Here is a 26,287-nt window from a genome sequence, read left to right on the forward strand (position 1 = left end):
AAGGCTGGATATATAGATTTAAGAATCATCATCATAGAGATGATAATTGTACCCATGGAAACTGATAAGATCACTAAGTGAAATAGTGCAGAGCAAAGGGAGGAGGAGACAGGATGAAAGTTTAGGAGGTACCCAGAATTAGCTGATATGGTTTGAATGAAGATCCAACAAAGGAGACTAAGAAGGATCGGCAGCAAGCACTTAGCAAATACCTACTGTGTGTCAGGCATTTTGCTAATTGCTAGGGATGAAGGATTCTTGTTCAGGTATAGGTTGGACCAGGTGGTCCCTACAGTTTCTTCTAATTATGAGATTCTGTGATGGTCTCCTGACTTTATCGACTTTTTTCTGGCCAAGTAGAAAAGTAACACCCACCAGTGAGTGATGTATTTGGTCCAAATTCATCTTGTGGACTCTGGAATGAATTAATTCTTTCATTTGCTCATTTTTTCAACATTTCAAGATCACTTTACTAAGTGTAAGGGAAATGCGAAGTTTAATTAAAGTATGATCCCTGCCTTCACAGAGTTTAGAATCTAGTGGGGCAGGAAAGGGTAAGAAAAATATGAAATAACATTCCACAATAAGTGCATTAGAGATATAATACGCTACATGAAGTACAAGGGAGAAGGTCATTATCCTTAGAGGAATTGGGGGAAACTTCGTGGCATTTGAATTGGGACTTAAAAGGTAGATAAGAATTCAACAGATAAAGAAAGGGAGAAGGAACATTTTGACATAGGGAACAGTGTGATCAAAAGCATAAGACAGGGAAGGGCACAGAGCATATTCATGGTGCCAAGAGATGTCCAGTTTGTTTGGAGCATGGATTATGTTAAGGCTTAGGAGATAAGGCTGAAAAGCAAGGGGACATCAGATTGTGGGGGACATTAAATGTCCAGAAGAGAAGTTTGCTTTAAATCTGTAGGTAATAAGAAGCCACAAAAGATTTTTGAACAGATGAGTGACATGGCCAAATATGCAAAGATCAAGAACTGGTGGAACTCCGAACAAAGCAGCTATCACGGGGCCCTCTCTGAAGAGGAGTCACTATCTGGAAATGCCACATGATTCTTCGGGGTCCCCAAGACCAGAGAAGCCAGGGGCAAGTGCTCCTTCTTCCATTCTGTTGACATGCCTCTGCTGTGGATTATTATTTCAAAGAGCAGTTTAACTGAGGGCAGACTTGATGGATTTGCCAAGTGGAAGAGACAAATGTACTTTACTGATACTGGCATTTAAAACCACACATTCTTTTATAGGCATTTTGTATTTGTCTCTTTCAGATGCCATAACTGATTCCTGTAGTCATCCTTCACAACACTCACACACACACACACACACACACACACACACACACACACACACACACACACACACATACACAACATAGCTGCTTTCTCTAGATTTTGGCATTTTTTTGTGCAGATTTCCAGGCAAGCCAGCCTGAGTCATCACTAGATACAGGCTTCCAAAGAAAGCCTTGTTTTCAAATATTTTTAACTGGGCCTGTTATGCATCCAGGCCTCCAGCATATTATACCTGGAGGTTCATTTTTAAAGAAATGTGTCGTCCAGGACGTGAAATTCAGTAAATGCCAAAAAGCATTATTAATGATAATGAGGGGATATAAAGCAAAAGAAAGAAGAGGTCTACTCAATTTGTATTTATCTTCTTTATCAATTCTCTTTATGTTCAGGGGTTTCCCCCCTCTAATATTCTCCTTTTCTTTTGTCCCTTCTTCCATCCCCAATTACCTCTAATATCCTTGGAGATTATCAATGACAAGCTATCTCCCCACCCACCACAAAAGCTTTCCTTCTTCTAACCCTCACAATTATAGAAGTACTAGTACATTTTATTTATTTTTTTACTCTGCTGTTAGTTGCCTATATCTGTCAGTGACTTGTTGGGCTTGGCATATTAAGTTGACTATAGTATTTTTTGTGTGGTTCTATGATTGGTTTTCTGTTTTGTTTTGTTTTTTTAATTTAAAATTTGTAGTGAAAAAATCTATTTTCCTTCTCTCCCACCTATGCTCTGCCATTCCCATTGAAAAAAAGAGAAAAAGCAAAACCCTTGTAACAAATATTCATTTGATTATAGTATTTTTGAGATATGAGAGAAACTAGAGGCAGGGAGGGCCTAATGTGATGCTCCTAACCCACTTATGAATTTTTGGCTAATACAGCCACACTTTGCCCCGACCCCCTTCTTCTCACCCTACTTTTTCATATCCCTAAAGCAATATGACTGGCCAGGGTTAAGGCTGAATTCTGACTGTAGATTAAGGTATACTAAAAGAAAGTTCTATCTAATAAGGTAACCAGTTAGAAATAACGAAACATGCAAACTACATAAACGACCTTTCCAGCTAACATGTGGAAAGGAAGGCAGAGCTAGAAGACAGGAACAGATAGACATCTGTATTCCTTTTCTGTTCCCCAACCCTTTCCTGGTCTTTGGAAGGAGAAATTGGGAAGGAATGATCCAGCACCTTTGAGCCTCCTAGGATAAAAGATGCTTCATAGTTATCTGTATTATCATTCATTCAGGTACTCATTCAGTAAACATATTTTGAACACTTCTGTGTTCCATGTATAGAAAGAACGCTTTGCTAGACAAGTGTTGGAGAAGGGAAAGAGAAGAAGCAAAAAGTTGAGATAAGGTTCAGTTGCCACTCTGATGAAGCTTGTAATCTTATAAGCTATTAGAGCCACGAATGTAGCCTGTCAGGAAATATCCACATAACTAACTATACTAATTCAGGTGGACCAGTTGGATAAAAAGGCTCCCCGTGTCATACATCTGAAGTACCCTTCCCAAGTGGAGCTTCTGAAAAATGGTTGCTATGGGATTTACATAACATCTCGAGTCCTGAAGGCATCTGACCCTGATACAGAGGACAACCAAATCATCTTTAAGATTTTACGAGGCCCCCAGTACGGACATCTGGAAAATACAACAACAGGTACCGGGTTTCTCAATCCTCCTAATTGCTCATTTTAAAATACCCAGTGGCTCACATCAAGGATTGGAGTGTTAGAGAGTAATTTAATTAAGTACATGACCATTTGGTAAACAGTCCCTGAGGCTTTGTGATAGATGCAGTTTATAAATCAATACTAGGACTAAAGAGGGTTTCAAGTCAAGCTTCCCTAATCCATCTTGAATGGAAAAACCAAACGCAGAGTCACAGCTGTTTATTGTTTACAACTTTTTTGTAGAGGCCAGATTGTAATATGTACCAATAAGGTACACTGTCAGACCTAAATTCATATTTGTGACTTATTTTCAGTTCTCTCATGAATTCCAAATGATGTCAATTCATTTTAAAATGTCATTTTTAGTTGCCTGATGATTTTTCCAATAGCATAGCATTTCTGCCTTGTAGAGACAACAAAGTACTAAGCCACATAGAATTATGATACTAATGCCATAGAATTGCAGATTTTCCTACTACATCCTTCTGTTCCCTTACTGCCCTGCTTTTTATAAAAGTGATCTCTAGGCAAAATTTTCTCTAGGCAAAGAAATGGGACTCTTTCAGTAACTCAGTAAACATTTATTAAATGTCTGCTATGTGCCAGGCACTGCGCTAAGCATCGGGGATATGAAGAAAAGCAAAAGACAATTCCTGCTCTCAATCTAACGAGAGAGACACATGTGAATAACAAGATGTATAAAAGACATATATATGGGATAAACTGACAATAATCAAGAGTGAGAAGGACAGGGAAAGATTTCTTACGGAAGATAGGATTTTAGCTGGATCTTAAAGGAAGCTAAGGAAGCCAGGAAGCAGAAATGAAGAAGGAGAGAATTCCAGGCATGGGGGACATCCAGTGAAAATAACCAGTAGTAGACATCGGGAACCCAGAACATTATGATGAAAATTAAATTAAATAAAATTATAATTAAATTAAAATTATAAAATTAAGGTTATAAAATTAAAATTAAATAAAAAATAATTAAATTAAATTAAATTAAAGCATTAATTCTGTGTCTGATATATGGTCCTTGAAGTAGTAGGAACTTATTAAAAATTGATGTCAATAACAACAACAATAGTTGACATTTCCATAGTTCTTTCTGGTTTACAAAGCCCTACAGTCACCCAACTAATAAATGGCAGAGCTGGGATTAGAACTCTGATCTTTTGACTTCCAATCCAGCACCCTTTCCACTAGATCACAGCTTCCCTCTTTTATTGGCATTTAATACATTTTTTTGTCATAAAATCAAGTAATTATATCATTTTATTAAGTCTTATTGAGCCGACATGTGTAAAATTCCTTTATTCTTTACTTTCAGGTGAATTTATTCAAGAGAGATTCAGTCAAAAGGACCTAAACAGTAAAGTCATTCTTTATGTCATCAATCCATTGTCAGAAATGAATTCGGATAACTTGGAGTTTCAAGTCACAGATCCCACTGGAAACACTGCTGCCCCTCAAACGTAATTTGTTTTCATATTAAGTAGGTTAGCCTGTCACGTATGATGCCTATAAAACTTGAAGTCCATTTCGGTGAACTAGATCAAAAGGTTTGAGGTGAGAGGTTAAGTTTCAACAGTTCATTCTGTAGCATATCCAGGAAACGTGGAGAAAAGCAGTAAAAAGGGGTTTCCTTTTTATTATTATCCTATAGCGGGAAGACCATTAGCTCCCCAAAGTAAGGAGACATAAAAATCATTAAGTTATATCAAGGGGTTTGTGCCATGCATAAATATGAATACGTCCCCACCCCCATGGCTAGTATTTTCTTGTCTTGGCAGTACATAAGGGTTTGGAATTATGAGTCAGCCAATCTCTTGTATAACATCTTGCAGCAAGAGGTCACTCTAGGACTATGGTAATTACAGTCTTTCTAAAATACCCAGGCCAATAAGAATGAAGGGGAAAATGAGACATTGTACATCATGCTATAAATATATTTTAATTTATGTATTTAACGGTTTTAGCAAAGCCTATTTGACAGCATTTTATCCCATTTGACAGAAGCTTCCCTCCTTCTTCCCCTGACAAACTCCCTACCCCCAAAATAAAATCAAGTACAACAGCCAGGCACTGCTTTTGTGACCTAGGGTATTGTGAGAGTTGAGAGGAAGAAAAAAATAGAGAGACAAATAGACTTTTTTTTAAAATTGTGACATTTAGAATGTAGCTAACATCACGCAACTAGGAGGTGCAGTAGAGAGAGCGGTGGGCTTGGAATCAGGGAGACTCATCTTTATGAGTTCAAATCTGGCCAGTCATTTAACCTTGTTTGCCTCAGTCTCTCATATGTAAAATGATCTGGAGAAGGAAATGGCAAACCACTCCAGTATCTCCGCCAAAACCCAAAATGGGGTCACAAAGAGGGGGACATGACTGATATGATTCAGCCACAACAAAAAACTGTCTCCCTCAGAGCTAATGGAAATAATACTCTTTAATTCTTTCTTGACCTCTCTACAATATTAGACATGGTTGACCATCCTCTGCTTCTTGATACTCTGTCCTCTTTGGGTTTTTATGACATTGCTACTGGTTCTCCTCCAACCTGTCTGACCACTATTTCTCAGTCTCTTTTGCTGGGTCATGATTCATGTCATACCACCTAACTATGGCTTTGCCCTGGACCCTCTTTTCATCTTTCTCCACTCTTTCTTGGTGACCTCATCAGCTTACGTGGTTTTAAGTATTATCTTCATGCAAATGACTCACAGATCTGCATATCTAGCTCTGTTCTCTGTCTTGAGCTCCAGTCTTACAGCACAAATTGCTACTGGACCATCTCAAACTCAACATGTCCAAAACAGCTCATGTTTTCCCCTCTAAACCACCCCATTTCAAATTTTCCCATCTTTTAGGTTACCAAAGTTCACAACCCTAGAATCATCCTCAACCCCTTACTTTTACTTTGCATATTCAGTCACCAAATATTGCTGTTTTTACCTCCATAGCAAGTATAATCCCTTCTTTCCACACCCTAGGTCAAGCCCTCATTCCTCTGGCTTTGATCATTTTAATAACTTTCTAATTGATCTCCCTGTCTCTAGTCTTTCCCCATTCCAACCCATTTTGAAAACAGCTATCAAAATGATTTTCCTAAAACACAGGTACGAATATGTTATTCCCCTACTCGATAAACTCCAGTGGCTCCCGATTACCCCTAAGATTGAATATATGAAGTCCTGCTTGGCATTTAAAGTCCTTTACAATCTGGCCTCAATCTGTTCTAGCTTTCTTACTCATGGCTTCCTTTCACATGCTCTGAAGTCTAGCCTTCTTGCTAATCCTCATACATGACACTCCATTGCTATGATTTTACATTGGCTTGACCCCCATACCTGTAATGTACTCCCTCTTCACATCTACCTCCACCTCTTAGAATCCCTATTTTATTTCAAGATTCAGTTCAAATGCCATCTTATACATGAATCTTTTCTCAATCCTCTCAGTTGAAAATGTCTTCCCCCCAAATTGTCTTATATCTCTTTCGTATATGCCAAAATATTTACATGTTGTACTTCTAGCTAGACTATAAATTCCTTGAGGGCATGGACTTTTTGCTGTTGTCTTTGTATGCCCAGGGCCTAGTATAGTGCTTGGCATATATTAGACAATTCATAAAAGCTCTTTAGTTGATTGACTGATTTAATTTAATTAACCAAATATTTTTAAAGGGCCTATTCCAGCACTGGGGATGGAAAAATTAAGAAATGATGCAAGTCTTGCCTTCAAAGACATTATAATAATATGATGGGAGGAGGGGAGCTAGATATATACGCAATTAGTATAAGAGGGATAGACACAAATAGAGGTATATTAGTAAATGTTTAACAGTCAGCTTTCTGAGAGCATGATTGCACTTTTAAATTTAAACTGCATTATTAACATTTAATTAACATTTAATCTGAATTATTAACATCTTTTTCATCACTTACTTAAGTCTGTACCAGGGGTGGGGAATATGTGGCCTTGAGGCCACATGTGGCCCTCTAGGTCCTCAAGTCTGACCCTTTGACTGCCACCTCCCTGTTGCTTTTGCCTTTAAAAAAAAATTCTCATGGTAATTATTTATCCCAACCAATTCCAGTCATTTGTCCCAGGTTCTTTCACTGATCATCAGAGAACAGAGGACTGTGATCATCTTCCTCTAGGGAAGAAGGCTCTAAAAAATGTCCTTGTTTAGTTAAAGTGACTGCAGTATTTTTCCATGCTACCCCTGCCCCCCACCTCCTTTTCTTTTGGGAAAAACATTCAAACCATCACTTGCAATCTCAGGATCTGCCAGGAGATGTCTCTATAGACAATAGTAGAGAAATAAAGTCTACACCTAACCCAAATCAACAGTAACGTGTACCTAGGGTGCCACATGGCGGGCCTGCCCCTAGCCAACCTTCTACAACAAGTAAAACCTTAGTGGTAGGAAATGAGAGATTTTCCTACCCAATTGTATGTATGTATGTATGTATGTATGTATGTATGTATGTATGTATGTATGTTTGATTTAAGAAATGCTTGGGAGGAAGGGAACATATGTATGTATGTGTATATTTTTAAAGAAAACTGGAGGCAGTTTCCAATTTAAAAAAAAGTCAATAAGTTATTTGTTTGGAATGACAAGCATAATTTCCCATAGAAAGGATATTATAAAAGGTGGTTAGGCTCCTGGATTAATATCAACTCGTGTTTCTATGGTTTTTTAAGGTTTATAAAGCACTTTTATTAGTCAACCCTATGAAGGAGAAAATACAAATAGTATTATTCCCATTTTTCAGAAAAGGAAAGTGAGGCCCAGAGAAGTATGTGAAGTGACTTACCCAGGGTCACCTAGCTAATGGGTTAGAGCTGGTCTTCTCGCTTAGAACTTCTTTGCCCACATCCAGTTTCCACACTACCGCACAAACACCCTAAAGTCTATTTAACCTCTAATGCAGCAGAAATACCAAATGTCTTCAACCATATCGGTTTCTATTATTTTTCATTGCCGATGTATAGTATTTATATTCAGAAGTACATTCTGCCTGCTGTGCATGGCAAGAAAAGAATAGCACGGCATTGAGAACATACCTCTTCTCCCCTCCAGCTGCTGGCCACCCATTTAGGAGCAAGACAGAAACCATATGGTGTGAGAAAAATTCCTTACTCTTCTATGTATTGGCTGCTCTTGCATAAAGAACATTTGTAAGGCAGGTATTTTGAAAGTCAAGGAATGCCTCAACTTTCAAGCATTTAACAATTCAATTCACATCTACCAACATTTATTTAACATTCATTGTAAGCAGAGCAGACCCGTTAATAAACTATAACATGAAATGCGATATGATGAGTGGATTGGAGAGGTACAAAGAAAAGTATATTACATAAGAGAGATTGGAGCGGGCAAGGTCTTTGCCACTGGGGAGGGAGTTAAGCCAAAGAAGCTTCCTAGATGTTTCTTTAATTGAATTGAACTTAGAAAGATGGAAAATAAGTCACTAAAAAGAAATAGGACATTCAAGGCCTAGGCAACAGCGTTGGTAAAATCACTGTGGTAGCTTTTGTTCCAGGAACAGAGGAGAGGACATGCAAGGGAGTGATATATAATAAGTCTAGACAGGTCCTGTCAAAGGGTAGAGGCCTTTCCAACCCAGGAGGAGTTTGAGTTTGACTGGGTAACAATAGTCTGCCACGGAAGATTTCTGAGCAGGAGAGTGTCAGAACTAGATCTAGGCAGAAGGGAGAATTACTGTCAGAAGCACTGAGTGGCAGGAGGAAGCCCACCTCTAATTAAAAATTTGCTAGGGACTAATATACAAAGGGTGTAATCCACATAGTTAATAATCAAAGCAACGTGTAAATGCTACTGAAATTTGTCTCCTTTGGGGAGAAGCAGTGCCCACATCAGCATTCTAAAGACATGATGTAGTAAACAGCCTTTCTAATTAAAGGGGAAGGGATTTGGAGGAGACAAGCTGGAATAAAAAAGTATTAAAAAAAAAAACCAAGGATGCCAGGGAGCTTTCAAAAGAAAGGGAAGGATTTATGTGCAGTAGGGAATGTCTGGGGGGCCTGATTCTGCAATGCTAATGAGTTAGTGGTATAATGGAAAGGGTTGATTTTATTACATTGAAATCAAGGCGAATTTTGCTTAAATAAAGCTATCAGACCTTGTTGGTTAATGATTCTACATGGAAGTTTACATCCTTTTGATAAAGCTCAGAAGGCTGTATCTGTATTATAATCAAATTGGGCATTTAAGACCTGTTTGGAAAAAAAAAAACGAAACACCACCACCACCTCAGGATGAAAATCTCTTAGGTCTTGGATTTAGAATTTAGAGTGTTATAGACCTCAATGGCCTTCCAGTCCAACCCATATCAGAAAGGAATCTCTACTATAACATACTCAACAAAATCATCCCTTTCCTTATAACACATGAGGAAAGTTTAGCCCCAAAGGGTTAGGTGACTGGTCCAAGGCCATGCAGATAATAAAGATCAGAACCAAGATTTAAACTCCCATCCTTTGACTCAAAACTAATGCTTTTTCATATATCAATCACATGGAATTAGAAGGAAGCACAACTAGGACTGTTTTGCTAGATTTTGAGTTCAATTTCTGGCTAACGTCAGGAATGATCCATGTACAAATCTGATGATTCATTAGCTGATTATCTGATGCGAGATAATAAATGAAACCTTGGACTCTTTTCTTTCAGGTTGCTTTTTTAAAAAAATTATTGACAGCCCTCTACCAGGGGAAATGAAAGGAAAGAGGAAATCAAACTGGTGGATCTCAAAGCATTTTAGAAACTCTTACAAAACTTCTGGCAGGACAGATGGTTGAGACCCTAGTTTAAAATAAAGCTTGTGGATTATCTGTGGATAGCAATTATCCCTTCTGATTTCTGGTCCGCATTCCTGGGAAAAATCAAGAGCTGACTCTGTATGAATATAGGGTTTAATAGATATACCAACGCAGACCAAATACTTTGTGGGGGCTTTTTATTTTTATTTTAAAGCTCCAACTTTATCCTTAAGGCATACTCTCCTTACTTATAAATGCACAAGCATTTATGAGAATTATAATATATGCTTTCATATGACCTTTCATTGAGAATCTCAAAGTACTTAATAAGCTCAATATTTTAACCTGTGTTTCTGCTTCCTCGTGTATAAAATGGGAGGGTTAGAGAAGATGGCCTTCAAGGACTTTTTGAGCACTAAATCTATGACGCCTATGATGAAAACATGAATTCATAAAAGCACCAAAATACACTAGGCATTTGAACTGTTTTGGGTGCTGGAAACTTACAGTCTATTAAAAGGATTTAGACACAATAAGGAAGATGCATAGATAAAACGATTATATTAGAAGTAATGCAAATGGAAAAAGAAAATTCACTTTAGTTACATCATTTGTTTCCTTTACATTTATATAAAAATGTTTCCATGTCATCTCTAGAGGCAGCTATGTGGTACTTTCTGTCAAAAGCTAGACCTGAAACCAGGAAGACTTGAGTTCAAATCCTACTAGCTATGTGACCCTAGACAAGTCACTTAAGTTCTGTCTGCCTGTTTCCTCATCCACAACATGGGGTTAATAATAGCACCCACTTCCCAGGATTGTTGTAATAGTCAAATGAGAGAATGTCTGTAGAGTGTTATGCAAACCTTAAAGTGCCATAGAAATGCTAGCTATTCTAATGGTTATTATTACTATTATCTACCACAAACCTAACAAAAGCTTAAGTTCATAGAATCATTGAATTCAATCCACCAAACCTTTATTAAATACCTCTAAGTGCATCTCACTTTGGATAGAAAGACAACAAGGAAAAGCAAAAAATAGTGTCTGGGGGATATAACGAATAAACAAGGAGGTAAGTTTGAGCACATTTGAAAAGGAAGGAACACTGGGGAAATCAGGGAAGACTTCAAAATGTAGGCAGCCACCACCCTGAGTTAAAAGAAGCTAAAGATGCTACCAGAACTAGCAGTATGGTGAGAACTGAATTTGCCAAGTTTAGGAAAGAACAAGGAAGTCACTTTGGCCAGAGTGTATGAAGTGTGGCACATTGGGAAAGGCGTGACACAATCTAGAGTCAGGTTGGGAAGGATTCCAAATGCCGAACTGAGAAATGTGTGTTTTAACTTAAAAAGACGTCGCAGAAGATTCTTGATAGGATCAGGTCAAGTACTTTAGGAAGATTAGCTCCTGTATGGAGGATGTATTCCCATTAGATTGTAAACTCCTTGAAGGCAGGGACTGTCTCTTGCTTCTCTTTATATCCCCAGTACTAACCACAGTACCTGGCACATATTAGGTGCTTAGTAAATGTTTATTGAATGAATGAATGGATTGGGGAGGGGGGGAAGACTAGAAGTAGGAGAAGCAAACAGGAAGTGGTTTGTTGTAGCAGATAAAATGTCAGACTTAGGGTAGGGAGTATGTGGGTTCAAATCCTGCCTCAAATACTTAATGGTTGTACAACTCTGGGCAAGTCTACTACCCAATCTGTGCCTCAGTTTCCTCACCTGTAAAATGAGGGGGTTGGATTTGATAGCCTCTAAATTCCAACAGTTTATGGTTAATTATAGACTCCAAACCCCTCACTTTATGGAAGGAAATTAAGGCCCGCAGAGCAAAGTAACTTGGTGGTTGTACCCTTCTGAATTTAAATAAGAATCTGGGTACTCACTTGGCTCTTCAGACTGAAATTAAAGAAGCTGTGGTTAACATTGGTAAGGAATGGATTCCTGAAAGAATTCAATATTGAAAGGCATTTATAACTTACTGAGACTTTGTTGAAATCTATCCAAATCTGTTCCTTTTCATTCTTTGTTCCTTCCCTGTCCTAGGAAGAAAAAAACGGATTGGAGTCAGAGGACTTGATTTCAAGTATTGGCTCTCCAACTGACATTCCTGACCTTTAGCAAATCACAGACTCTGAGCCTCAGTGTCCTCACTCATATAATGAGGGATTTTGATTAGATGATCCCTAAGGTGCCTTTCTGCCTTTCGTTCATCTTATTTCTGTCTTTTTCTCCTTGCTTTCCTTGCTAATATTTATTCTCTTCCTTCTCCTCATTCTCTTAACCTGTCAAGGGTTGTTTTCCTCATATTGTTTCCACTGACATTATAACCATCATTACTACCTGTTCATCTCAGAACTCTATAAGCTTAGGGATTCTTTCCTTCTCAAGCTGTTTTGTTTCATGCCAGATTTGAATTCATTTGCATCAAAAACCCATCTTGAGTTGCAAAAGTTACAGAGTTTATTTTTCAGAAGTATTTATGTGGCTGTGGAAGTCTTCAAACTTTACTGTAATGTGTTTATTATGATGTATTATTAGATTTTGATAATAGCCTTGCTTTAACACAACTTCTAAAATTAACTCCCTCCTAGAAATCAGGGAAGGTCCTGTGTAATTTGAGAGCATTATGTTTATGAAGCTGGTAACCAACCTTTCTAGAGCCTAAGGAAAAATTAAAAAGAAAGATCTAGGAAGAAATAATGGGATGAAGAAGAGGAAGGGAAACAGAGATTGGATCCTATTGGAAGGTCTGGGAGGCAATAGTGGCCTCCTATAGGTTTATGAAAAAGGGAAGTCAGTAGCAGGTACAATGGAAAGAGAATTGGGTCTGCCTGTGTTCAGGTCCTGTTCCTACCATCAACTCGCTGTGTGACCTTGGGTAAGTTTCTTAACCTCACTAATCCTCAGTTTCTTCATCTGTGAAATGAGAAATTTGGCCTAAGTGATCTCTACGGTCCTCTCCATTTCTGATGACCTACAAAAGATTACATGTCTACAGCAGGGGTCACAATGAAGGGTAACAGGTAGTGAAAGTGCTGAAATCAGATTGGAGACTTAAGGAGAAAATATTAGGAAAAACAAACCCAAACTCCTGTTCCAAGTTACTTGTTTAAAAAAAAATGGCTGTCCATAATTTCCCCATATTTTTCTGCTTGGACACCAATAGGAAGCCTCTATGTCAGCTACGAACTATATACCAAACTACACCTACTATGATTGTGTGTGATGGTCACAATATCACAGTCCTTGGGAAAACCTATGTAACCTTAATGCTACATTTCTCACGAATATCTTTCTTTTTCCTCCTTCCATGCCTAGTTTGGAATTGAAATGGTCCCACATTCAGTTGCCCCAGACTGAATATGAGGTGTGTGAAACTGTGAACACATTGCCAGTGAAAATCACCAGGACAGGACATTCTATGGAATCAGCCTTTGTTGGAGTAAAGGTAACTTGAAAATGTAAAATTATAAACCTGAGTGTAAGGTTATTGAAAGTGCCTGGTGAAACCTTCCTGCATCCTGGAAACCTTCCCAAACAATCAATGTGAATTCACATTCCACCCTACTCCTGGGATTTTGACAGCCTCTGTTCATGTTCGTTTGTATATGACTGAAATGTGTTCTGAATGAACCCCACCTATAAAACTTTAGATGGTTATTTGCATAAAATTTGAATTTTGATTTCATAATCATATAGTTAGGGTTAATTCACTGACAACATGTGATTTAGAAATGTAAGATTATTTCCCTCCTGCTCCAGTAAGACTAATAGGAGTAAAGAAAATTACATAAATGATGGTGCAGTGAATTCTATGTATTATTTAATTTGTGGATTATATGTAAGAAGTTTTCAACTAGTTTCCCAAACTAGTTTCCTTCTACCACCTAGCACACTTAAAAGCTTTCCTTCCTTCCTTCCTTCCTTCCTTCTTCCTCCTTCCTTCCTTCCTTCCTTCCTTCCTTCCTTCCTCCTTCCTTCCCTCCTTCCTTCCTCCCCCTTCCTTCCTTCCCTCCTTCCTTCCCTCCTTCCTTCCCTCCCTCCTTCCTTCCTTCCCTCCTTCCTTCCCTCCTTCCTTCCTTCCTTCCTTCCTTCCTTCCTTCCTTCCTTCCTTCCTTCCTTCCTTCCTTCCTTCCTTCCTTTCATTTTTCTTTGTTTTCTTTCTCCCTCTTACTTTCTTCCTTGTTTTTTCTAACTTCCTCTTACTCCATTCATTCATTCAACAATAGACCATCCCCTTCTTCAGCTGATATATTCACAGAATAAAGCATAATTTAATATTAGCCTAGGCCTCCAAAGAACTAGAAGGTTGAACTTTGCACAAATTTGTGTGTTTTTGGAACATTACAAAGCCAAGTAGAGATGATTTTCAGAACATCTGCTATTTTGATTATCTGTAACACCCTTTGTTAGAATGGATAGTCGAGAGTTAATCGTAGTTAATCATAATCCTTTTCACAACGGAAGTGCTCCAGAAGGGCTCCTGAAATAAGATTCCTTTAAGCGAATAAAAAGAAAGAATAAAAAGGAAGCTTTGGCAAAATTGAACCAAGAATTTCCTTGCCCAACCTACCTCACTTTTAGAAAAAAGGACAAATAGTAGGCTCTATGAAATCGTATCTATTTTAAACCTCAATTATAATAGATCAAGTATCTATAAAACACTTATTTTCTAACAAGGCCGAAAGGCGAGGTAAGGTGCTCACGCTTTAAAAAGAGGCTTCCTTCCCATGTTCACTGGCATAATAAGCACTGATCCATTAAAATAGCCAAGAGCATAGAAGCAATATGGTTAATGTTGGTTCAGAAGATTCAGAAGCCCTTGATTCAAATCTTGGCATGGCCACTCATTCTTTGTATGAACTTAGATCAGTTTCTTCTCCTCTCTGGTTCCTCAGTTTCCCCACCTGGATAATGAGGAGATTGGATATGCTCTCTAAGGTTCTCTCCAGCTTTAAACTTGATAATGTTCCATATGTGTGTACAGTTGATTATTTACAGAAATATCTGATGATGTGCCTTTGTCTTTTCACATATTCTTCTCTGCCTATGTAGAAAATGCCATATGCTCCAGAGTTTCTGCCAGTGCCATTATCCACTTTGCCAATATAGAAATAGTTGATGTGATTTTATACTTAATCCTCTTTTTGACTGAGTAAGCAGTAGTAGCTACATCATGAGCTGTAGGATCAGACTCAAAGAGTGTCAGAGTTGAGCTCATCAAATTCAATCCTTCATTTTACAGATATGGAAACTGAAGATCACAGGATTGAAGGGGCTTGCCTAAATTCACATAGCTAGTGTGTGTATGTGTGACGGATCTATGAATTAAAACAAACTCTCTTGGCAAATCATAGAATATATTTGTAAACTTCAACATGCTAATATGTAGTCGTTATTATTATATTTTATTTTTACTGATGTAGTTTTCTTTTCACTATGCCATGATCTCTACTCCCATCAGCCTGAGTTTGCAGTCCTTCCTTCCTGAGGCAGATCTACTGTGTATTTCTGTGTGAATTCAAGGCTCACACAAACTTCCATCTTTACATTATTGGCCATATGACAAAAAAAAAAGGAGGAAAAGATGATGAGCTTTTATCCTATGCTCTTGGCATATGATTAAATCATTCTCCCTAATCTAACAAACCTCTCTACCTGCTTTGATCTGTCCTAGTTCTTTTCTCATATAAGCTTCCACACACTCCATGGTGGTAAATACTAGGTAATTGCATGTGCAGGTCTCATGCAGGGACCCAAGTGTAATGGAACCTCCAGCATATGGTAAATACAGGTGTACAATAGCCTGCCACTTCTCAATAAGAGATTGTTGTTCCACAGGAGCCTGGGCATCACAAATAAAGAGGGAAGAAAAGCAGTGGAGACAATGCTAGGCAGGACCATCTGATAAAAATGCTTCCCATTCAGACGTGTTAAAAGACACCCATTCTCTTTGTTCCTCTCAGAATTTTTTTTAAATGGAGATATTATTTGAGGTGTTACAGAAAGATTTACTTTTTAAATTTTTTTTAAATTGAATTTCTAGTTACATAAACTACCTTGTGTTGGGGAAGAAGGAACTTTAAACTCTTCCTGAATATCTAATAATTTAAAAAATGAAAAAAAAATGACACTTCTCTGCTTCCTATTCTTAACTGGGGCTCTAAAGGAACTAGATTTCCCTTTCCCCAAGCCAGTCAAGGGCTCTTCCCGTGACTCCTCTTTCATGTACCCACTTGCAGAAAGATTCTGGGTCCCACCCAAAGCATGAGAAAGCCTATCTTGTTTTACATCCTAGGACTTTGAGTCACTTGTCTAGGGTAATTTTTCAGCAACTTATGGCTTGGGAACACTGCAAAACTGGCAATTTGGGGCAGCAAGGTGGCACAGTAGATAAAGCACTGGCCCTGAAGTCAGGAAGATCCGAGCTCAAATCCAGCCGCAGACACATAATATTTCCTAGCTGTGTGACTCTCGGCAAGTCACTTAACCCAAATGGCCTCACAAAAACCAACCAAACAAACAAACACAACCCCCCCCAAAAAAAAAATTCCCCCAAAAAACAAAACAAAACAAAACTCCCAATTCATAGTGCATTCTTGGTGAGGATGGAATGCCTTCCTGAGACTGTTCTCAGCCCAACTTTCCCCACAAAGCTTTCATTTACATCATGGAAGGAAGAGCTATAGTTTCATCCGGACTGAATGGCCCAGATTTGTTTGTCAATTAACTGTGTCCAGAACTGTTCAATGTTATTCAGCTAGCAGGTCAGCCAATGGATCATCACCCAGGTGTCAAGAAGAGCCTTCTTTTCCCTCTCCTTCTCTTGTCTTCTTTTAGAAGAGGGGTTCTTAAACTTTTTTGTGACATGGACCCCTTTGGCATATGGTTAAACCTGTAGACCCTTTCCCAGAACAGTGTTTTTGAAGCATAAAATAAAATACATAGGATTATAAAGGAAGCAAATTATTCTGAAATACAGTTTTCAAAATATTTTTAAAACCCCCCAAAACAAATTCATGGACCCTAGTGTAAGAACCCCTACTCTAGAACAAAGAAAGAAAGAAGGTGCTATATTTTACACCTAATAAAAGAAAAATATTTTTACAATTCATTCCATTTTATTTCTATTAAGGAAACCCACTCATTGTAAAAGAAAAGAAAAGAGAACCTATTTTCCAGTAAATTCGCTTCTGAGAGGATTCTTGCCTCCAGAATCTTCAATGATTCCATTAAAAATATACTACGCCTATACATAAAATGAATAAATTCAATATTGAAAACAAATTCAGCAGCATGGGTTTGGGCAGACAGGACACAGAAAAGATGAACCTATCCAATGTAGCAGTATTTACATCACTGAAAGAAAGTGTTTCCCCTCTTCTTCTCTCTTTCCTTCCCTGACTCCTTCCCCTTTCCATCCATTTTAAGGTCAACCAAGTATCAGCTACAATTGGAAAAGATTTCACTGTGAATCCATCCAAGCTGATTCAGTTCGATCCAGGTATGTTTTGCCATGACAATTTGCTTTGTTTTTTTGGAGGGGAAACTGGGAGTTTATAAAGAGATGTGCATAGTGTGTGACACTGTATATTAGATAGCTATGGCCAATTAGAGACTTTCTAATGCCCATGGATTCTTCATACTCTCCTTTCCCATCCTTAAGTTAGTTGTTACAATCCGAGAGAAGTGACCTGAAACTCTAGGCCTCTCCACTTGCTTCTACCACAGTGGGTTCCTCTGAATGGCATATTACTGTTTATAAAAGATCTGTCTGTGACTCAGTAATCAGATGACTGGTAATTTTCCTTGCCCTCTGCACTCTAATGTAAATTTTCCTCTCCCAGAGGTTGGAAACAAACAGACATTCATCTCATTGGATGGGCGTCCGTGTTGCTCCAGGCTCAGGGGCTGGATTTTTAGTATTCTAAAGCAAATGGCTAGGGAAGACCTGAAGTAAATGGAGGCCTGAGGATGGGGACCAGGATCTAGGATCACATTAGAGCACTAGTAAGTCCACTATTTTTGGCAGCTACTATATGATACTTCATAAGAAGTTGGGGCAGAAGAGGAGCCCCTGTTCTGCCCCAGAAAATTGAGCAAACCTGTATATAAGACAAAGGGAGTCTATTCCTAACTCTTACCTGAGTTTAAAACATGGAGTATGAGAATTTGTTACTTTTATTTTAATACATAAGATTTTTAGATGTTACTTGGTCAACAATTATGCTGTTCTCCTATAGTATTTAACTTTCTGACATTCTTCAAGCTGCCTATGTGCTATGTAAAGAATGACTGCAGTTAGTTTATTTTTCATCCTAATTCAGTACCTCTTGATTGGTGGGTCTGGGTTCTCTAAGTTCATACCATGAAAGTACAAGCTCCCATAGATTCTGCCACTCTGGAAGAATTTGAGTTTGAGTCTTATGACCGACTGTGTGTCTGGGACTGAAGAACAACCTACCCTAGTTAGGAGAGGCTCCTCACCAAAAGGTTAGCCAGAGGATGATGAATTTTTCAGCTGCAGGCATTCTTTTTGGTTTTTTTGTTTTGTAGGCAATTGGGGTTAAGTGACTTGCCCAGGGTCACACAGCTAGTAAGTGTCAAGTGTTTGGTCTGAGGCTGCATTTGAACTCAGGTCCTCCTGACTTCAAGGCCAGTGCTCCATCCACTGCACCACCTAGCTGCCCCAAGCTGCAGGCATTCTTAAAGACCATCTATTATGGCAGGAAGAGTTTCAGATCTGCATTGGTGGAGCCAAGTTAACAAGCAATTTTTATTAAGTGTCAGACATTGCTCTAAGCAGTGAAGGGGATAGCCACACAAATGAAATCCTTATAGTACTGAAATAATTTCTGATTGCCTTCTGATTCTGTTCAGTGACTACGGGCCTTCCTGCTAGGGTCAAACAAGATGGGAGAGTTTGATTTATTTCTGTGCCTTGTCTTCTGCCTCATATGAGGACAAATCTTACCTCTCAACTTTCAGTAGGCTTCAATAATTTTTCTTGTGATTCAAAATGAAGTTGGGTTTTGTTACAAGTTTAAGCTTGGGTTTGTTTTTCAGTAAACTCTGAGCAGGCTAATTGTTGCTCTGTCTAGATTGATAGATCTTTGAACAGGAAATGAAGGAAGGCTCTGGAACGTCTTTCCCTGAATATTTAAAAGAAAAGGCTGAATACCCATCTATCTAGGTTGGTCTGGGTATAATTTTTTTCTAACACTAAAGATTTCTGGAGGTCCCAATTAGCCTTAAGTTTTAGGGATTCTTTTGAATGCTTTAAGAAATAATACAGGTGGAGGAGGAAGGTGGTATGGTGGGCAGTAATAGACACGCAAAAAAAGGTGTTAACTGCCCTCAAGAAATTTATAGTCTCTGTGATCCTTCTGCCTTCAACTACTTATCTCTCCAACTCATCCTTCATGGAGCTATCAAGAAGATCTTCCTAATACATCTGACCATGGCTTTCCTTTGTTCAAGAGCCTTCTCATTTCTGGCTATTGAAATCTCTCTTTCTTTTTTTTAAAATTTTATTAATTTATTTTGATTTATCAACAATCACTTCCATATGCTTTTGAGTTTAAAGTTTTTCTCCCCCTTCCTCCCCACCACCCTCCCCAAGACAATGCACAGTCTGATATAGGCTATACATTTACGTTCCTATTAAATATATTTTCACATTAGTAGTGTTGTAAGTAAAAATTAAAACCAATAGGAAGAACCATCAGAAAGAGGAAACAAAACTCAGCAGAAAAGGGGGGAAAATAGCAATTCAACTTTCATAGTTCTTTCTTTGGATATGGATAGCATTTTCTATCACAAGGCCTCTGGAGATTTTTTTTTCTTTTTGGTCTAGGCAGTGGGGTTAAGTGACTTGCCCAGGGTCACACAGCTAGTAAGTGTTATGTGTCTGAGACTGGATTTGAATTTAGGTCCTCCTGAATCCAGGGCTGGTGTTCTATCCACTATACTCCCTGCCCCCAAATCTCTCTTTCTTTAAGGCCCAGCTCAGATGCCATATTCTCAGTGAACTGTTCCTGATCCCCCTCACGTGAAAGTGATCTGTCCTTCCTCAGTTTTTTTTTTTTCTGGATGCCTTTGTCTGTATATCCTTTTTACCTTATCCCATTCTATCTTGTACAATATCATATTTATTTGGTCCCTCTTTCCCATCTTTTGTCTTTCAATACACTTTCCACACCACTGCCAACATCATCTTCCTAAAGCATAGTTCTAACGATGTCACTATTCTGTTTTAAAATATTCAGTAGTTCCTTATTGCTCCAAGATAAAAGTAAAAGTCAAGCTAGAACTGAAGTCCCTCTATAATCTGGGTCCAACCTACCTTCCTAGCTGTATTTAACACTGTTTCCCTTCACACACTCTTCTCCATCTCCCTACCTCTGCAGGCATTGGGAAAGCCAATGACAAGGCACAGAGTCAAGAGATGGATTGTCATGTTTAAGGAACTACAAGCAGGCCAGTGTAGCTAGGTCATAGAGTGGACAGAAGGGAGTAAGATGTAGGAAGACTGGAAAGGGAGAAAAGGGCCCAGTTATGAAGGATTTTAAAAGACAAACAGAAGATTTTATATTTGATCCTGGGGGTAATAGAGAGTCACTTGGAGTTTACTGAGTTGGGTGGGTGACATGATCAGACCTACACTTTGGCAGGTAGGTTTAGGATGATTTGGAAGGGGGAGAGAGAATTGAGGGTGGGAAACTAATTAGAAGGCTGTTTTGTCCAGGTGAGAGATGATGAAGGCCAACCTAGACTAAGGTGATGGCTGTGTGAGTGGAGGGAAGGAGACATATACAAGAGGTGTGGTAAAGGAAGAAATGACAAGATCTGACAACGGATTGGATACATGGAGTGAGTTCAAGTGAGAACTAAAAAATTCCACCGTGGTTGTGAGCCTGGGTGACTAGAAGGATTGTGGTGCTTTGGATAGCAATAGGGAAATTTGGAAAAGAAGAGGGTTTGGGAGAGACAGCGAATCCTGTTTTCAACATGTTGAGTTTGAGATCTAAGACTTCTAGTTTGATACATCTAAAAGACAGCTGATGATTCAAGATTGGAGTTTAGGAGCAAAACTAGGGTTGTAAATATAGATCTAAGAACCATCTGCATCAAGATGGTAATTAAACCCATAGGAGCTGATGTGATCAGTTAGCAAGATGGTGTAGTAGGATAAGAACAGAAAGCCCAGAACAGAGTGTTGTGGGGAAACCTACAGTTAGTGGATATGACCTGGATGAAGATCTAACAAAGGAGATTAGGAAGGAATGATCAGACAGGTAGGGGGAGAATCAGGAGAGAGCCTTGTCAAGAAACCTTGGAAAGGAGAGAGAATCCAGGAGGAGAAGGTGATTAACTGTGACAAAGTGTTCAGAAAGGTCAAGAAGGATGAAGATTGAGAAAAGGCCATTAGGACTGGCAGAGTGTTTTTCTACTGAGGGTTAGGGACTCTGTCATTTTTTCATCTTTCTAACATGAGCACCAAACACAATACCATCCATTCTTTCAAAAAAACACTTATTAAACATATATACCGAACACTATGCCAGGCACATGGCATGTGCCTTCATGAAACTTATAGTCTAGTAAAATATACACAGCTAACTATAATATATAATATTACATGATAAGTCCATTAAGGACATAAAAATGCTCTATAGATCTGAGGGGCAAGGTCATTACCAATGGACTTCATAAGGGGAGATGACAATATAGCATAGTTCAAAATTCAATAAGGGAAGATGAGGGGGACAAGGTGTAATATAGCAAGTGTTTGATAAATGCTTATTAAATTGAATATACAGTAGGAACAATCTACTTCAGATATCACCTTGAGTATAACAAGTTAGCAATAAGCCAGGATTTTTCAAGTACAAAATAATTTCTCCCCTACTCCTGCCAAAGCAAATTTCTTCTTTATGGGAAGCCAAGGATATAGCCTACTTTTCTCCTATACTATATTGCTCATTAGCAAGACCTTAACTGAGAATTTGGTGTTCTGTGGTAGCTGTCATAAATATGGTACCAGTGAAACACACTGGAATAATCAGAGAGCTGTAGAACATTGAGCACCAGGAGAGTATATGAGAGGAGGATTTATTTAGGGAAAAAGGCTTAGAAGAATTTAAGCATCCTATCAAAGGGGAACTATGGCTGAAAAGTATTCAAAATGAACACTGAATAAAACAAAGGAGTTAATGAATCAGTCGATTAACATTTCTTGAGTACTGACTATGTGCCAGGCACTGGGGTTATGAATACAAAAATGAGACACTTCCTACCCTCCAGAGACTTACATTTCACTGAAAGGATACAATACATTTATAGAGAAGTAAAAGCAAATTATATGCAAAATAAATGCTAAGTCATGGGAGGGAGTGGGGAAGAAGACATTAACAATTGAGAGAATCAGGAAAGGTAGTTTGGAGTCAGTGACCCAAGACAAGCTTTGAAAGGAGCTAGGGGTTCCCAGAGGCAGAGGTGAGAGAAAAATGCTGTCTTCCTCCCTCTCCCCATTTACTGTGTTCCTTCTTTCCCTAAAAAAGCCTTTGTCATCCTCACAGGGCCACCACAGAGACCAGAAGAGATGACTGTTCATCCCACCATAACAGCAGCAGCATGTCTGGGGTGGGGGTCTGTGTTCAGAGCATCAAAGCTGCTTTTATTAAGGTCACAAGATTACTAGGAGCCAAACTTAATTGTAACTCCACAAGCAAAGGCAGACAGAGAAAGAGAAATACTGGCTTGAGTTATTTCTAGAAAACCCCACCCCCTAAATTGTCTCCAGTAGGATATCAAAATCTTAAGTATGACATCATGGTGGAGGGGGGAGGGAGATCATTTCTTGGCTAGGAAACACCCTGGAAGACAAGGCAGAGTGTCCGTGGAGACAGCCCCCTTTACAAATAAGCCATTTCAATATCTCTGTGCCCCCTCCCATACCACAAACTCCCACCAAACCATCATCCTAATTATTTTCAGCACCAGCATTTAGAGATTTTTTTAAAGCAACTACTACGATTTTAAGATTTTAATACTTGTTTATTCTCAACCAAAGAGGGAAAATGAGGTAGGTCAGTCAGAGGAAAATGGAGCCTCAAATATCGTTGGATAACCATTTTTGTTTCTCTCACATAAGGCGGCCAATTGTTTTTGGTTACAGTGTTTGCCTTTATAGGGAATCATCATCGTCCAGGAACAAATGTGGTGTTTTAGTGTTATTTGGGGGAACAGCGGGAGTGCAGTCAGTCAGGAAGAGCACAATAGATCACCCAGGCTACTCCAGCCTCGCTGTAGACATGTTAATTCATATATTTCTCTGACACCTAGGTTGATTGAAATAGCAATTAAAGAGTAATTAAAATGTTTACTTCTTGTAGGAATGTCAACTAAGATGTGGAATATAGCAATTACCTATGACGGATTAGAGGAAGATGATGAGGTCTTTGAAGTAATTCTCAACTCCCCTGTGAATGCCGTTCTTGGCACAAAGACAAAAGCCAGAGTGAAAATTGTGGACTCAAAAGGAGGTATTCTTTTGATTCTCATCTTGAAATCAGGGGCAGTCTTGGCTCTGTAGTCCACTAGCTTTCAACAGCCAATGTGCTTGATAACACCTTCAAATCAAAATGCTTAATTTCTTGTCAAGAAGGCAACCTGGGCCATGGTAGGCCCTTTATCCTGGCATCAACTTCATGCTGTTTTCCTCCTGCTAAGAACTTCACTGGAGAAAAGCAACAAGTCAGAACCAGGGTTGTTGTTGTTGTTAGTGTGTGTGTGTGCGCGTGTGTGTGCGTGTGTGTGTGTGTGTGTGTGTGTGTGTGTGTGTGTGTGTGTGTGTGTTCTCCTACCCTTTTGCTATTTTTGCAGAGGGGGACAAAAAAAATGTCATTGAAAAATCTATCGATAATTATTTTCCCCTAGAGATTGCAGAGCTGTAATTATCCTCCTCTGTCAAAGAGATCTCTGAATGCCTAAAACCCCAGCCCATATTACAGCAGGACCAGGAAAATCATGAGAGGAAGCAGTTGAAGAAAATTACAAATGAAAGATGCAGCTGGCTTGGGAATCCAGGAGCAGCTGGAGAATATTAATGAATTACCTTGGGCCCACCCGAGCCAACTAGGTTCTGTGTGGCATACACTGCAGAACAGCCTGTAGAACCAGATAATCTGAAGAATCATGTCAGCCTTTGGTGTTCAAGCCTTTTTATTTTCCCTGAAAAGCATCTCAATAGATGGCTCACTACATTTCAGAGACCTGTTAATATCTAAGATCCTAAGTTCCCCTTTCCATTTGTGTAGCCCAGCTTTTACTCCCCTCTTACTTATAACCAGTGTCCTGAAAAACAATAAAAATAGTGTCTCTACCTCTTCTTCACTCTTTTTAATTCAGAAAGGAAGGGATGAAGAAAGAAAGGAAGAAGGAAAGGAAGCACAGAAAGGGAGTAAAGAAGAAAGAAAAAAAAAAGAAAGGAAACAAAATGGAAGAAGAAAAGGAAGGAAATCAGACACTGCTCTTTTTCCTTCATAATATGCCCACAACATTTCTTCCCTAAATTAATTTCTTTCTCAGGAGGATTTTTATAAACCTGAGAACCCCCACGTGAAGCATGAAACACCCTCAAGGAAAATATTTTGACCTTAGACGTTCAGACACTTATTTCCCCAGATACCTGTTTAAAAAAAAAAAAGCTTTTAGGGCTTCAGACAGAAGTAATACCTTTTGGATTTGGCATTTTTGTTGTAATGGTGACTATTGAACCAAACATAAAGGAATGGCTTCATGGTCTTACAGAATCTTTAAGTAATCTCTGTTTCTATTGTGTGGCATCAGGGAGGAGTGTCCGTGTTATGCATTGTCTTTGGAATGACAACACAAGCTATCCAGAAATACTTTAACAATAAAAGAGAGATGGAAATTTTTTCCAGATTCTTAGAGGGGTGAACTTAAAGAAGTGAAACCAGTTTTGCTATATGTGAACTCATTCTTATTACTCAATAGTCACACTTCTGTGTGCTGAAGTGCACAGCTCTCCTGTGGAGAAACTGATAGAAAAGGAAGGAGTTACTGGCAAATGAGAAGCAGGTAACATCTGGTAGAAAACTCATCCATCCACTTTTAGCGATAAGCTGTTCCATGAGATCAGTTATCTGCTTACGTAAAATGAACAAAACTGACCATCTGCCATCTTGTGTGTTTTCAGGGCGGTGCCACCATTCATATTCCTCCGGCCAAATCCAGTACAACTCATGGGGGAAAGGCATGTGGCCCCCACTTTCCCCAGGCTCATCATCACCCTCCACTCTTGATGGGATTCATTTGGAAGGAAGACACCCTTCATCTTCCAAAGAGGGGATAACACCCAGCAGAGGGGACAAGCTTCAGGACATTGACTTAACTGATATTCCCAGGAAAAGGCTCAGGACAGTAGGAAATGGCAAAATAGTAAGAACCCCATGCAATTTAGAAATAAGATGCACAATTATCTGGGATGTTATTGACAGGATTTTATGAAAAAACCAAAATATTCTTGACTTGCTGAAACAATTAAATGAGGTATTCTGAATCTTATGGGGGTGATCTTTTAAGGGTCTCCTAATGGTCTGTCCTTGGCATAGTACTGTCCTTGTCCAAGTGGTATATTATTTACTAACTTTGGGCTTCAAGTCTTTTTCTTCCTCCAGCAATGGTGATTGACTCGCATTTTTCATTCATAGTTCTGTACCTGGCTCCTCTTGATTAAGGGAACACATTTTCAAGACAGAGGTACAATCCATTGTCATGAAGCCAGAGACAGACTATCTGACTCACAGTGGTCTCAAGCCTATAAGTTTGAATTCTAGGGTAATATATAGTGCTTTCACTCTGACCAAGCTAACTGGTCACATTGTCATATTCATATGTGCAGATTTATAATACATTCTACAAACTAGACTACAAAACATCTTTTCTTTCCTTATTAGGGGAATTCAAATAAACAGAGAATTAATCAATTGTTTATAGATCTAGATCCCCTCTGATTTTTAAAAAATTCTGATGAGTTTGGTAGATTTAACATGTCTTTAGATTAGAAATACATTTCTTTAAATTTTTTTCAAGCCCAAGTAAGGTTTAACTTTCAATTTTTTCCTAGTTGTACAATGAGAAGAGTATTACATTTGAAGTCAGAGGGTCAAAGCCCCATTCTATTACCAGTGTCCTGAAATACAATAAAAATAGTGTCTCTACCTCTTCTTCTCTCTTTTTAATTCAGAAAGGAAGGGATGAAGAAAGAAAGGAGGGAGGAAAGGAAGGACAGAAAGGGAGAGTAAAGAAGAGAAAAAAAAAAGAAAGGTCTTGGGTTTTGGGCAAGTCAGTTACCTCCTATGGACCTCTTAATCATATTCCAAATAAGACATTTGGACTAGCCAACCTTTAATGCTCCCTATTACTCTAAAGCTCTGATAATAGTTATTGTCCCAACCCAATTTTATGCCA

The 26,287-nt window shown here is 38.7% G+C and overlaps 1 protein-coding gene across 1 annotated transcript in view; it reads left to right on the forward strand.

Annotated features, from left to right (window-relative positions):
* The window catches only part of LOC144456799 (FRAS1-related extracellular matrix protein 1-like), a 54,313-nt gene that overhangs the window by 13,320 nt on the left and 14,706 nt on the right, over nucleotides 1-26,287 (forward strand). Inside the window, exons 3-8 of the mRNA XM_078152487.1 lie at nucleotides 2,770-2,971; nucleotides 4,315-4,459; nucleotides 13,109-13,238; nucleotides 17,222-17,294; nucleotides 23,188-23,337; nucleotides 25,014-25,255. Coding sequence (XP_078008613.1) covers nucleotides 2,770-2,971; nucleotides 4,315-4,459; nucleotides 13,109-13,238; nucleotides 17,222-17,294; nucleotides 23,188-23,337; nucleotides 25,014-25,255 — 942 coding nt within the window. The remainder of the gene's footprint in view (nucleotides 1-2,769; nucleotides 2,972-4,314; nucleotides 4,460-13,108; nucleotides 13,239-17,221; nucleotides 17,295-23,187; nucleotides 23,338-25,013; nucleotides 25,256-26,287) is intronic.

This window comes from Phascolarctos cinereus, unplaced genomic scaffold, assembly GCF_003287225.1.
Source record: "Phascolarctos cinereus isolate Bilbo 61053 unplaced genomic scaffold, phaCin_HiC Scaffold_4;HRSCAF=312, whole genome shotgun sequence".
NCBI lineage: Eukaryota > Metazoa > Chordata > Mammalia > Diprotodontia > Phascolarctidae > Phascolarctos > Phascolarctos cinereus.